Source organism: Magallana gigas, chromosome 8 (assembly GCF_963853765.1).
Source record: "Magallana gigas chromosome 8, xbMagGiga1.1, whole genome shotgun sequence".
NCBI lineage: Eukaryota > Metazoa > Mollusca > Bivalvia > Ostreida > Ostreidae > Magallana > Magallana gigas.
Genome location: NC_088860.1, coordinates 48738974 through 48753417, shown reverse-complemented (window position 1 = coordinate 48753417; position 14444 = coordinate 48738974). Strand labels below are relative to the sequence as shown.

Sequence of the window (14444 nt, the reverse complement as noted above, 5' to 3'; positions counted from 1 at the left end):
TTGTTTCAGATGTTCGAGAGCGGTAGCGTATCAGAACAGCTGATTTTAATCAGATTGCACTTAGTCTCACTATTTGCAAAAGAAAAACATTGTAAAAATGTTTATTTCTTCTTTAGTCCATGTTAGTTTACAAACTTAAAAACAACACGCTTTAAAAAAATATCAAACTGTCGTAAACACGTACGAGTTTTCAAATCTACGAGCTACAAAGAAATAACAATAAAAACACAATGATCTGTTACAATGAACAAAAAATCAAATTGCGTTACCTGTGGGATCAAAAGAATGCACTTAAAAATCAAAGCAAGTGGATGTCGTCGATATAAGCGCACTTTGGAAAAAAACGTGGATGGTTGGAAGGAAATATTTTTACTTTCAAATATTATATTTATACATGTAACACACTTTAACAAATAAAAATGCGTAGATTCGGTCTGAGATTCGTTCTTGAATTATTTTCAAAATGCATTGCTACATGGTATTTAAGGGGGCGGAATGGTCGTGGCCATTTTGGAGTACATTTATCTCCTAAGAAAAAGAGCTTTGTCTATATTGAAATACAAAAATTCAAAAATCAAAATATTTTGCTTAATGATAAACAAAACATATACTAGTAAAAATATTGAAGGAATATAAGATGTTAGTTTGTTTTCTACCCAAACTTCCTTACTTAAAGAGACGAGTAAAATAAGCATATATATTCTATATAGTTTATTTTATATCAACAAAAAGACCAACAAACGATTGTTAATTCAAATCATGGTCTAATTTGATGCTGACCGGTCAGACGGTTCAGCGATAAAATTTACATACTGCTACACCTTAGCTAATTTATGTTTGTCCGATTTCAGATGTACTGAAATAACCGAATAACAAATAATATGTGGCTCATATACCAGGTCAATTACTATAAAACGCTTCCCCAAAACGCTGTCAACATTTGGTTTGGTCTACGAACAAAAATCCAGAAAGGGTATTAAAAACTCACCATAATTTATTAGCTCGGCCATAGCAGAGTTCAATTTGTGCCATGTAAACTTCCTAAACATTCTTGCCATCAAGCACAAATAGTGCAAAAACTGTGTACAGTTGAAATACAACACAATCAAAAATTCATCATAATATTTAAATAGTGAGTGGAATTTTAATAATCTCAATATGACATCTATCAAAATACTAAAATAGTGGGTACAATGAAATAAGCTCTACAGTTGGGTATAAACTAGATAAAATATTACTCTTTGCAAAAGTAATTCATACAAAATCTAATTTAATAAAAACTGAATTATATAAAAGTTAATGTTTACTCAGACAATGTCCGCGTTTGATTTCATGATTTAATATTCCCGACACACACGTCATTCTGTAACGTTGTTCATTAGAATTTTGATTGTACAAATCATTCAATTTCCAATACTTATAGCGGTGAATGATTTTTTAATATAAATGTATTTTTAAGCTTTGGTCTAAAACAACTGGAGAAATATAGCTTTATAATGCTGGATAAAATGGATCACATTAATAGATGTATGCTGAATAACTCTGTACAATTAGAACACTTTGCAAAATTAGAACAGTGCCACCATGCCTTTTTTGTTCGACTTTATGCAGATAAGTTTCTTGGAATAAATTACTGAAATTTACGTTTGCTACCTTACTCAGTAAAAATTGAAAAGCAATTGTTTTAGGTTTCTGGTTACTGGCTTTATAAATAGAAGTTCCTTTGTATTGATCACTTAAATAAATGTCTGCGTTTTGACTTGTGAAAACTTCACAATATACTATCGCGTTCCTTTTCCCTGGCTTTATAAAGTGAAGCTTATCTCTCCTAAATACATCAATAAAAGTTGACTCCTTTACCAAATAAAAGTTGTTACTGCTTTTGTATCCACTGGCTATTTCTAAAAGCATTGTGGGTTTTTTTTTCAACACATGACTTAAGGTTTGCTGCTTTACTTAATATCAAGAATTTGGTAATATGTATTTTCTTTTTGTTCTTGATCCAAGGAGTTTTTCCGTCGTTATCACGTAAACTTACGTCGGCTCCTTGACTTATTCAAAGTTGCATAATGCTATCATTTCCCCAATAACCGGCGATATGTAATGGAGTTTGTTTCTCATTGTCATAAACATTAATATCTGCTCCTTTGTCTAATAAAAATTGAATAATGCTTCAAAGTCAGCATTCACTGGCTTTATATAGAGGAGTTTCTATGCTTGTGTCACATGAATTAATATCTGCTCCTATATCTAATGAAAGTTGTACAATTCTTTCATGACCCCATTCACTGGCTTTATGTAGAGGAGTTACTTTGTGTCACATGAATTAATATCTGCTCCTTTGTCTAATAAAAGTTGTACAGTGATTTCATGTCCCGTTCTAATTGCTTTTTGTAAAGGGGTTTCTTTGTAGTTGTCATATGAATTAATATCTGCTCCTTTATCTAATAAAAGATGTACAGTGCTTTCACGTCCCCATTCACTGGCTTTATATAGAGGAGTTTCTTTGTTTGTGTCACGTGAATTAATATCTGCTCCATTAGCTAATAAAAGTTGTACAGTGCTTTTACGTCCCCATTCACTGGCTTTATGTAGTGGAGTTTATTTGTTTGTGTCACATGAATTAATATTTGCTCCTTTATCTAATAAAAGATGTACAGTGCTTTCACGTCCCCATTCACTTTATGAAGAGGAGTTTCTTTGTTTTTATCACATAAATATATATCTGCTCCTTTATCTAATAGAAGTTTTAAAGTGCTTTTATTTTGCAGTATACTTGCTTTATGTAGAGGAGTTTCTTTGTTTGTGTCACATGAATTAACATCTGCTCCTTTTTCTAATAAAAGTTGTACATTGCCTTTTTATCCCGTTTTACTGGCTTTATGTAGAGGAGTTTCTTTGTTTATGTCACATAAATTAATATCTGCTCCATTATCTAATAAAAGTTGCACAGTGCTCCTATCGCCACATTCACTGGCTTTGTGTAGAGGAGTTTCATTGTTTCATTGTTTGTGTTACATGAATTAATATTTGCTCCTTTATCTAATAAATGTTGTACAATTCTATTATAACCCCATTTAGTGGCTATGTGCAGACGATATTTATGAAACAACTTTTTAATTGTATCATGCCTCGGTCCAGTTGCTTTATGTAGAGGAGTTTCCTTGTTTGTGTCATCTGAATTAATATCTGCTCCCTTTTCTAATAAAAGTTGTACAGTGCTATCATGTCCCCATTCACTGGCTTTATGCAGAGGAGTTTCTTTGTTATTGTCACATGAATTAATATCTGCTCCATTATCTAATAAAAGTTGCACAGTGCTCCTATGGCCACATTCACTGGCTTTGTGTAGAGAAGTTTCATTGTTTGTGTTACATGAATTAATATCTGCTCCTTTATCTAATAAAAGATGTACAGTGCTTTTACGTCCCCATTCACTGGCTTTATGTAGTGGAGTTTATTTGTTTGTGTCACATGAATTAATATTTGCTCCTTTATCTAATAAAAGTTGCACAGTGCTCCAATGGCAAAATTGACTTGCTTTATGTAGAGGAGTTTCTTTGTTTGTGTCACGTGAATTAAAATCTGCTCCATTATCTAATAAAAATTGCACAGTGCTCCTATGGCCATATTCACTGGCTTTATGTAGAGGAGTTTTTTTGTGTTTGTCACGTGAATTAATATCTGCTCCTTTATAGACTAAAAGATGTACAATTCTTTCGTAACCAAATTCACTTGGTTTATGCAGAGGAGTTTCTTTGTTTTTGTCACATGAATTAAAATCTGCTCCATTATCTAATAAAAGTTGCACAGAGCTATCATGTCCACATTCACTGGCTTTATGTAAAGGAGTTTTTTTGTTTTTGTCACATGAATTAATATCTGCTCCTTTATCTAATAAAAATTGCACAGTGCTCCTATGGCCAAATTCACTGGCTTTATGTAGAGGAGTTTCTTTGTTTGTGTTACATGAATTAATATATGCTCCTTTTTCTAATAAAAACTGCACAATGCTTTCGTGTCCCTTTTTACTTGCTTTATGTAGAGGAGTTTCTTTGTTTGTGTCACATGAATTAATATATGCTCCTTTTTCTAATAAAAACTGTACAATGCTTTCGTGTCCCTTTTTACTTGCTTTATGTAGAGGAGTTTCTTTGTTTGTGTCACATGAATTAATTATCGCTCCCTTTTCTAATAAAAGTTGTACAATACTATCATCTCCATGTTTACTGGCTTTGTGTATGGGCGTTTCTTTGTTTGTGTCACATGAGGTAATATATGCTCCTTTATAAAAAAAAAATGGTACAGTTTTGTTATGTACCCATTCACTGGCTTTATGTAGAGGAGTTTCTTTGTATGTGTTACATGAATGAATATTTGCTCCGTTATCTAATAAAAGTTGCACAGTGCTCCTATGGCCACATTCACTGGCTTTATGTAGAGGAGTTTCATTGTATGTGTCACATGAGTTGATATCTGCTCCTTTATCTAATAAAAGTTGTACCATTCTATCATGTCCCCATTCACTGGCTTTATGTAGAGGAGTTTTTTTGTGTTTGTCACATGAATTAATATCTGCTCCTTTATCTAATAAAAGTTGCACAGTGCTTTCATGTCCACATTCACTGGCTTTATGCAGAGGAGTTTTTTTGTGTTTGTCACATGAATTAATATCTGCTCCTTTATCTAATAAAAGTTGCACAGTGCTTTCATGTCCCATTTTACTTGCTTTATGTAGAGGAGTTTCTCTGTTTGTGTCACATGAATTAATATCTGCTCCCTTATCTAATAAAAACTGCACAGTGCTTTCACGTTCCCATTCACTGGCTTTATGCAGAGGAGTTTCTTTGTGTTTGTCACATGAATTAATATCTGCTCCTTTATCTAATAAAAGTTGCACAGTGCTTTCATGTCCACATTCACTGGCTTTATGCAGAGGAGTTTCTTTGTGTTTGTCACATGAATTAATATCTGCTCCTTTATCTAATAAAAGTTGCACAGTGCTTTCATGTCCCTTTTTACTTGCTTTATGTAGAGGAGTTTCTTTGTATAGGTCACAGGAATTAATATCTGCTCCTTTATCTAATAAAAACTGCACAGAGCTATCATGTCCACATTCACTGGCTTTATGTAGAGGAGTTTCTTTGTTTGTGTCACATGAATTGGTATCTGCTCCTTTATCTAATAAAAGTTCTACAGTGTGGTTGTTTCCTCTACCACTTGCTATATGGAGAGGACTCCCCCAAAATGGAACACAGAAATTAATGTCAGCTCCATGAGTCAGTAAAAGTTCAACAGTGATATCAATTGGCTGTTTTTTAGTTTCCTTATTTTTTTGTTCGCTTGTGTCCGTATTGTAAACTGCCAACATCAAGGGAGTACATCCTTCTTGCGTACCGATTCTCAAATTCACATTATTCTTCACCTGAATCAGCGTCCGTAATATTTCATGATTATGAAACAGGGAAGCAATGTGAATAGGATATAATTCCCCCCACTTTTTCTCCAAAAACCATTTAATTTGTTCTTTTGGAAAGACATTGAACAAATCCATCGAACCATTGCAACATACCGCAGAAAAAAGAGAAGTATCTTTAAGAGAATTTTGCATTCGCTGTAGAGTTTCTAAACAATGTTTTGATACATTTGTATGACAAAATACTATGATAGCACTAAGAATTTGCACTTTATCTACTGCATACAGAAACTCAAGTTTGGAACCAAATGATTGTTTTAATTCTTGATTTTTTTCTTCCTTTCTAAATTTTTCCTGAAGCTGTTTTTTGGCAAGTAAGTTGTGCAGTTTTTCGGGGTTATCTTTTAATTTTTGTATGAAACATTTAGCCACCTTCTCATTCCTCACACATGGATTGAGAACAACATCCAATAGACGATCTCCAAATACATCATTAAAAAGTCTATCCGCTAGATCGCTAACATGTTTATCATTTAAATATATGGTAAATATATCAACTTCTTTTCCATTGCCGTTACTGCTTTTTAAGTTTACACGTCGTCTAAGGAAACCAATATCTGCATACTGTATTGTTTCTCTCGGATAGTCTGTTCCAAACACATAGGTGGTAACTTCCATTACAAAATCGTGATAAAAATGATACGTGTCGTCAATCTTCTTCACAAAAAATCCCTCTAGAGTCTTTAGAGCGTCACCAATAGTATGAGATGCTGTGTTTGTCATTTCACAGAGTTTCAAAGCAAGTTTAAATTTTTCCTGTAAGCAATCCTTTTCTTGTATATCCTCAACACAAAGCTGATTGTTACACAGAACAAGAAGAACAAGAGCACAGTATTTGTTTTTGGATTCCTTTTTGGAGTCATTTCTGAAATTTCTTATTTGTTCCTGACATACGTTAAAAGGTTCTTTAAAAAATCGCGGTCCTATTGTCTGGTTATTTCTGTCGCTAAAATAAAGTTTGCATAATAACGGAAAATACTCCTCAGTCGTCAAAATTCCACTAATATCGTCTTTTAAAAGACCACTGTTTGATGCGTAACTCCTTAAAATGGTTTCTTTTTCTCCATTATTCAGTTTATGTTTGTCATCACTAAGATCAATGCTGCATGATTTATCGTTTAACATTCCTTTAACCCTATTATCAAGCAGAATATATTTTCTACTTGAGAGCAACATCTTGTTATATCTCAAACAAGCTTTCAACCTTTCATCTTGTTCCTTCCATGAATTATATGCTATTTCGTCGAAGGATTCGTTGCCAATAGGATCATTGAATACAAAAAGGATTTTGCTTTGTAATACATCTACTGAGGAATATGTAGCAGTGATTTCCTTCACGTTATATACTGGTTTCACTGTCCAGCCTTTGACCCTATACCTCAACGCTATATGTTGTATAATGGCTGACTTTCCTGACCCAGAGTTACCGATCACGATCACCAGATTCTGACTTTCGATACGTTTTTCTACTTCTTTACAAGCTCTTGTTGAAACAAATTGGCTGTTGTCTTCCTGCCACTGCTGAAATATAGCCTTGTCAAGTGGTGACTCTGAAAGATAAAAGTTATTCTGTATTATATTTTTTTAAGCATTTGACAAGAAGATTAATATCATTTCATCATAATATTTAATCGTTTAACCTTTTGGTACAATATTAATGATTTTAATTAAATTAGACATTTAAAAGCCGTAATTTAATAAAATATTATACAACTTGAAGAAAAAAAATTACAGCTTTAAAGTCACAACAGCAAAACCAATGCCCGTGCATTATGAATGCCTACTGCTTTGTGACGATTTTGAAACGTTTACACTTTTGACGAATGACATAGGATAAGAGTATGTATTAACGACATCAAAGGACCATGATCGGAGGTATATTGAAAGTTCAACCTGACGCTTTGTCTCAACAATACATCAACTTTATGCATTTCAAACCTAAAAATATATTTTTTAATCTAAATGTCAAGGACTTTTTCTGCAACTGAATCTATATAGCGATGGCTACAGTATTGCAACCTAGATGTGAAAAAAAAAATCATTATAGTTTTGTTATTGCATGTCTCTAAAGTGGGTTTTTGGCCGAATAAAGCTTTTGTCGATTTACTTAATTACCTCTGGTCAAATAAAAAAAATGTTTCATAATAAGATTTCATTTTGGTTTTGTAACTTTTTATAGATCAATTCATTAGGATTAATTTGACATTGATAGCCATTTATATCGAGTAGTGGGTTAAAAGCAGAATGTTTTCTTTTTCAAAATATTTCTTCTTTATTGTGTATTTTTCTTTTTTGTAAGTTAAGCTCTGACTGACGTTTTTCGTACTTATTGTTAGGCCATTATTATTCATCAAATTGTCTACATATTTTCCGTCACAGGATGAATGACCATCTTTAAGTCCTCCTTAAAGATAGCTTAAAGGTGTTTAAAGGTAGCTTAAAGACGACCTTTAAGCCACCTTTAAGCTACCTTTAAGCTATATGTATTGCTTAAAGGTGGCTTACAGAAAGCGTAAAGATGGCTTAAAGGCAGCTTAAAGACTATCTTTAAGTCACCTTTAAGCCACCTTTAAGGACAACTTATAGGTTCTTAATGTCCAAACTTCTTTAAGCCACCTTTAAGCCACCTTTAAGCTACCTTTAAGCCACCTTTAAGCCATTAAAAAAAATTAATTTAATGTTGTGCTTAATTTCCAACAAAATGTATTAACTTTATGAAAGAAAAGGTATTAAAACGGTTTTTGTTCTAGAAAGAAAAATGAAAAAAAAAAACACAAAAAAAACCGGCCACGGCGAGAATTGAACCCGGGACCCTTAGTTTACTAGCATCACCACACATCCTCCGCGCCACGGGAACTTACATATATGTAAGCGTTTTTATATCTTATATATCAGTGGATATTGAATCACTGTATTGAATGTGTTTACTTGAAAAGATTTTGACAAACCATTCAGTTTGTAACAATCAATTATATCTAATTTATAAATTACATGCATGCATGTATTTAGAATGAAATACGGAACTTGGTCTTCAGTGAACAAAAATATATTATACCTAAATGGAAACCGTTAGGTTCACTATGGTAGGCTTTCTGACATGTAGTTAATAAATTTAAACCGAGTAGATATACGTTCATCTTATTTATAGCTATAAAAATGTAAGAAAGAAAATGAAATCATTTCTTTTATTAAATGCATTGATACTATTAGGGTATTTGTTCAATTTCCCGCAATTTCCAGGTTTTCATGATCGCGGCGCCGTTCCAATATGTTTAAATATTTACATGTAATTGTATGTACATGATTTATAAACTATCAATTCTATAACAAACAAAATTACCAATTACCGGTGACGTATTTACTGCATGAGGCAATTGCAAATGACTTGTACATACAATTGTATGATGTGCCAGGCCGGGTAAATTTGACATTTTTACCCTTATACATATATCTAAATAATCAAACCCTATTTATGATCACCGGTACATTAATTAATTAGCCTCAAGATTTTACTCTTACATACATGTATCGTTAATTTGTAGACGTAACATCTTTGAAACCCAGAGCTAGGAAATAATACTTTGAAAATGAATTACAAATGTAAATTAACTTTTATTCACTAGACTTATCGTATACTCGTACATACTAAAATTCAACGCCTTTAGAAACCCTGACGTGCACCTGGGCACATGACACACCTGTTGTGTATATCTTGTATATTCTGTGTTAGTTCCAGGGGTTTTCTTAAGTTGGACAACCAATAGACTTTAATTAGATATACACAAACATGCACCTGGGCACACGACACAACTGTTGTGTATATCTTGTATATTCTGTGTTAGTTCCAGGGTTTTTTTTTAAGTTGTACAAACAATAGACTCTAATTAGATATACACAAACGAAGAAAACTAGACAAACAAAGCAGTAATATCCTGCCCGATATAACAAAGGCAGTTGAGAGTCTTTTCATCTTTAACATGTATCTAGCAGATCTAGAGTTAGAAATAATGAAAATTGAAAAAAAAAAATACAAACCTTAAACCGATTAACAAATTAAATCATGCATTTTTGGTTCATTAAGGTGTTCCGCTCTCAGCGGAAAACCTTACTATTATTCTGAAAAATTTTCAAATTTCTTATTATTTTTTTTTTCTTCTAGACGCCAACTTTGATCCTTAATATCTCGCTCGTTTGTTCACCGATTGTTTTGAAATTTTCAGGACTGATAACATGCCGCGTAATGTTGTCGTTGCATATTTTAGTTGAGGAAAATCCCTATCCGATTTTGAGTTATTCCCCTTTTAGTAAAATTTTACAACTTCTTTTGTCCAGGGGGTTTAGCTTTAACGATGACTGGCAGAGTCTCAAAGATGGGCTGGTTTGGAAGCTTATACATTGAATATGTGCGAGATATATTTTTTTTATTATTTAAATGCAAACAAAAGGGGTGGTATAGATGTTGAAACAAAGGTAAGAAAAAAAATCAAAAAAATTCGCGTATTTTCCGTGTTAGTTTTCTACCTGATAAAAATTTGTTATAACATGTATTTTAAAAGTTCTTGGTCTTACCCAGACCTTTCATTCGGTATACCGAAAAAGGGGCTGGCCCTTATAATTAGGGAGTTAGAGGCGTCCAAAGTTTCTTGTCAATAACTTAAAAAGGAAAAAACATTTCTAATGCATTATTGAAGCAAAGTTGTAAAGAAAATAATTTTGAATCCTTCTATAGTATTCAATTTAATGTTTTCGTAATTTATAGTCAGTATTTGCAGAAACAATTGTTGTCAGTTTGGTCCATTTTTTGTGGGGGTGCGCACGTTTATGAGGTTATGAAAGGGCTTCTTGTAATGCACTAACTGATACATGTAGCGCGCAAAAATAATTCCACATAAAATTCCCAAATGTTTTTATACATATGTACATTTTCATTTCATATAGATAAACCTCTTTGACCTTATTTTTGTTGTTTGTTTCATAACTGTGCCCCTGTCTATATTTAGATGCATTACGAGACTCAGGTAACCGATCGATAGGAGAGTCGCTAGCTGTATTCAGGCCGTCGCTAAGACGACAGTGCATGTGCTTGTAGAGCTGGACGTACACGATTAACACCCCACTGTGTTTGTGTAACAGAGACATTTTGAATTGTAATGTTTCAGTACTGGGAGATGTGTTAATAAAATGGTTCCAATGCATGGTAATCAAACTCAACTTTTCTACAATACGTATACACGGCCGTCATATAAAGCACAATGTGTATTACTGACATGACAGATGTACGCTGGCAATTTAAACGAACGCGGGATTGCTCCCGATAGAACAATTCTTTTAAAGCAAAAAAAAAAAAAAAAAATACTGATTTGCGATGGATATAATATAATTATCATCGTGGAGATGATTTTAAAAAGTGAACTTAATATTCGTATACGATAATATTTGCATCCAAAGCCGCTAGTTTTAAGTTACGGTTATTAGGGATATTAATTATGACTTGCCCCGAGTTTCAGGTTTTTTTACTTGCAAAACATCTACAAAAGAAAACACCAAACAACCTTCAGCAGCAACTTATAAATTATTTATTCCATACACAATTCTAAAGAGGTAATTAAATAAATGTTATAAATGCTTTATACTTGTATTCGCTATCTTCCATGGAAAAAAGTGGCAGTGAAAAAATGTTGTTCAATGTTCATCAAATACGCTATAGCCTCAGCAATCGAAAATAATCAACAAACTGTATATTGATAGATTTACATATCAACAAACATTCAGACCCGCAATGTGTTTTCTTACAAGTTCTATAAAACGTAGACTCAATGACTGAATTCTTTACCGTTTTCCGTCTGGGTTATTTTGAATCACGTGTGTACGTTATGTGTAGCCATATAGATGAACACTTTAAGTGTTTAATTTTTAAAAGAAATTGTGTACATGCAGAGCAATGCAATGCTAGGACAATAATATACAACAATGTATATGGTGAGGCCGGTCAGACTGATACTGGTTCTGCTTGTTCTACAAATAGCGAATGTAAGACGAAGTATTTAAGTGTTATATTTTAAACAAATATAAGTATTGCTTTCTTAAAAGCTTGCATTACTCAACAAAATATTTTATTGGAATCATTCTTAGTTACCTTAGCTGCATATATGTACCGCTCGGTCTGTATCCCGGAAAAATTGACTACCATCCGAATCTTTACATACAAGGTCTACAGACTTGCAGCTAACATTACTTTTAAAAATACATTTTAGAATTTGCCGCTGTTTATAAATTCTTTAAAAAGACGCACATAATCAAGTGGTAATATGTCGTTAGATATGGGATTTATGACGTCTATTTACATTGTTTTCATTAAAATTATTTCATTATTTCAAGCTTGTGGGTGGAATGGAATCAGTTTCACATGTTATATGACATAAAGATGCCCTCTCCCCACTTTTTCTCGAAGCAACTATTTTTATAAAATTTACATAAAAAATTTGAATTATCATGGAGTTGCCCCACCCCCCCCCCCATTTTGGAAGCATGTAAAAAAAATGGTATGAAAATCATGAAATTATGAGTGAATTTTGAAAATTTTGGAAAATTCAAAAAAAAAATTCTTTTTTTGCTTGTCAAGATTTGTTGGATGAGTTTGCCCCCCCCCCTTTCAAAAACGATGCTACGTGCTTGGAAATTACTCATTTCTTTATTCCCCTCTTTAATAAACAAAACAAACTAACAAACATAACCGATCCAGATAAATATAATTACATGTATCAAAAATAAACTTAAAAAACAAACTACACATTCATCCTTCACCCACAATACTGCCTTTTCAATATTTGTCATCGTTGTAGACCCGTGTAACAATCTATTAAGTAGGTGCTTGCACGAAAAAGAACCCCTTGCTGATCTACATTTTCATTAACGCATACAAAGAAAAAATATATTTTGATTTATTTTTGAATTTCTTTTGATGTAAAAAAAAAAAGAGAAGAAATTGGTTTTCAGTCTCTCTTTATGCCTGTTTGTTAGCGGTTAATCCAATTTCATTTTGAATATCCTTTTGTAATTTAAAAAATGCGATGTAAATTTTTTTCATGCGATATTTCGGATAAAGCAATGAAGAGTTGTTTCTTGAAATTTTATTAGACCATAAAATTGTAAAATGCTAGCATTGAAAATTGTGCCCGATTTCTTTCTTTTTTTTAAAGGTAAAACTTTATTGATTTAAAAAATGATTCTTTGAGACAAACAAATTGACAATCAATAAAAGTTTGACAATCTCTTACTGCGGGTCTGTAGCTTTTAGTCAGAAAAAGAATCGGATGGACGACCTAGGACACAGATCGTCCATCCGAATTTCTTGAAAATTGCCATTATTTTCGTACGCGGACGCAATACTCACCGAGACTAAATGGTTCGTATCTTAAGTTTTAAGTTTAAACTGCTTTGAAAGATAATATTGGTTTTCTGATAATTATTAACATGAATGATTAAATAAAAATGGTTAAAATTACAGTAAAATTACCGGCATCGGTCTTCTCCGTGCGCGGATCTAGAAGGGGAAGGGTTCCAGACCCCCCCCCCCCCCCCCCCGTCCCAGCGAAATTTCTTTCAATTACGTGTACATTATAAACTTACCAAATATGCCTCGGACATCCCTTGGCAAACTCAAATAACCGTCTGACTTTTCAACCCCCACCACGGAAAAATTTTCTGATCCGCGCATGTTCCCCCTCCTCAAAATAGAAAATTATTCTTCAAAACCCCTTGTAAAATTTCCAGGATCTCCGCATATATACTAAGAGATTCATTGGCGCTTGCGTTCGATAAAAATGCGTGTAAAACGTTTGCCAATGGTCTTTTTACCTTCGTACCGGGCATAAACACAGTCCCACTCTGTGAATAAAATGCGGCGAATCAAACTAGAGACAACGTGTTAAGATCTGTATTTGCTTATAAACATGTAGTATCATCGTGCAAAATGCACTGTTCAATTAAAATTTTTTTTTTTTACTTTACTTGTAAAATTCAACATCTGTTTCGTAATTTTTTCTCACAGTTTATTTCTTACATAGTTACTTTTTTTATTTAGTGATTGACACTTTTCAGACTTTATATGGGATTTCAAAGAGACAGAGTGTCATGTCTCAAGGACTGTTAATCTCTGAAAACAACATTGTGCAATTATCAGATTTTTATTTCTTGGACATCAAAGACGCTTTGAGTTTATTTAATTATTTTATATCTGTGAACCTGTCACTCAGCTTACTTATATCATTACATGTCAATTGCAATTTATACTCATTGTTAAGATTCTTATAAATAGTTATGTACAATTGTCAATGCGCAGTCTGGAATACGGCGGCCAGCCCCGGCCACGTCCGACTCTCCGAGAGTCTTGAGTCCGGAGGCCACTTCTGGCCATATCCCACTTGTTTGCAACATGTCTGTCTGTTAAATTGTTATGATGTTGCCATCGTTGAGTCTCGTCCAATAATGTGGAATCCTGCATTAATTGCCTGTTTATTTCTCTGGAACTGTATACTGGTGGACCTTCGGGAAAACGGCAAACCTACCCTTCGTTTTAGCTTACAGCCCACAGCGGGCCCCAACATTTTACCTTATACACTTTACGCCAACATTCCCTAACCCGGTTCGTACTGCACACGACCGATGCAGATCCAGACGGATTCTCTATCACCGTAAAATCTACGCGGTCACAGAAATATAATACTTTGTTTCTCAGTTTCTCATTTTACACATCTTATATTGTACTATGGTCAGCTTTCAATTTTTTGTAATACGTCACTAGTATGATGCAGTTAAGACGGAAAACCTAATCGTTGCTTGCAACGAGCTCGTCTCTAGTTATCTTTATTTTGTTTAATAACCGGATGAACTGAGAGAGAGAGAGAGAGAGAGAGAGAGAGAGAGAGAGATTTTTTTCACCGATTAATTCATAATAGGAAACAAACAT

The 14444-nt window shown here is 33.3% G+C and overlaps 2 protein-coding genes across 2 annotated transcripts in view; both read right to left on the bottom strand.

Moving 5' to 3' along the window:
• Window positions 1–14444, bottom strand: part of LOC105340291 (uncharacterized) — a 754579-nt gene that overhangs the window by 637317 nt on the left and 102818 nt on the right. The window lies entirely within an intron of this gene.
• Window positions 3180–13912, bottom strand: LOC136270626 (serine/threonine-protein phosphatase 6 regulatory ankyrin repeat subunit B-like). Its single transcript, XM_066068878.1, has 2 exons — window positions 13828–13912; window positions 3180–7026 (listed from the first exon to the last, which is right to left on the bottom strand). Exons 1-2 carry the CDS (start codon window positions 13910–13912, stop codon window positions 3458–3460), a joined length of 3654 nt encoding a protein of 1217 aa, XP_065924950.1. The 3' UTR covers window positions 3180–3457.

Bases quoted from the DNA above. Each gene is read 5' to 3' on its own strand.
- LOC136270626 (XM_066068878.1), bottom strand. From the start codon at position 13,912: ATGTTGCAAACAAGTGGGATATGGCCAGAAGTGGCCTCCGGACTCAAG. The intron at 7,027-13,827 runs GTATTCCAGACT...TTTATCTTTCAG, and splicing joins CGTGGCCGGGGCTGGCCGCC to AGTCACCACTTGACAAGGCT.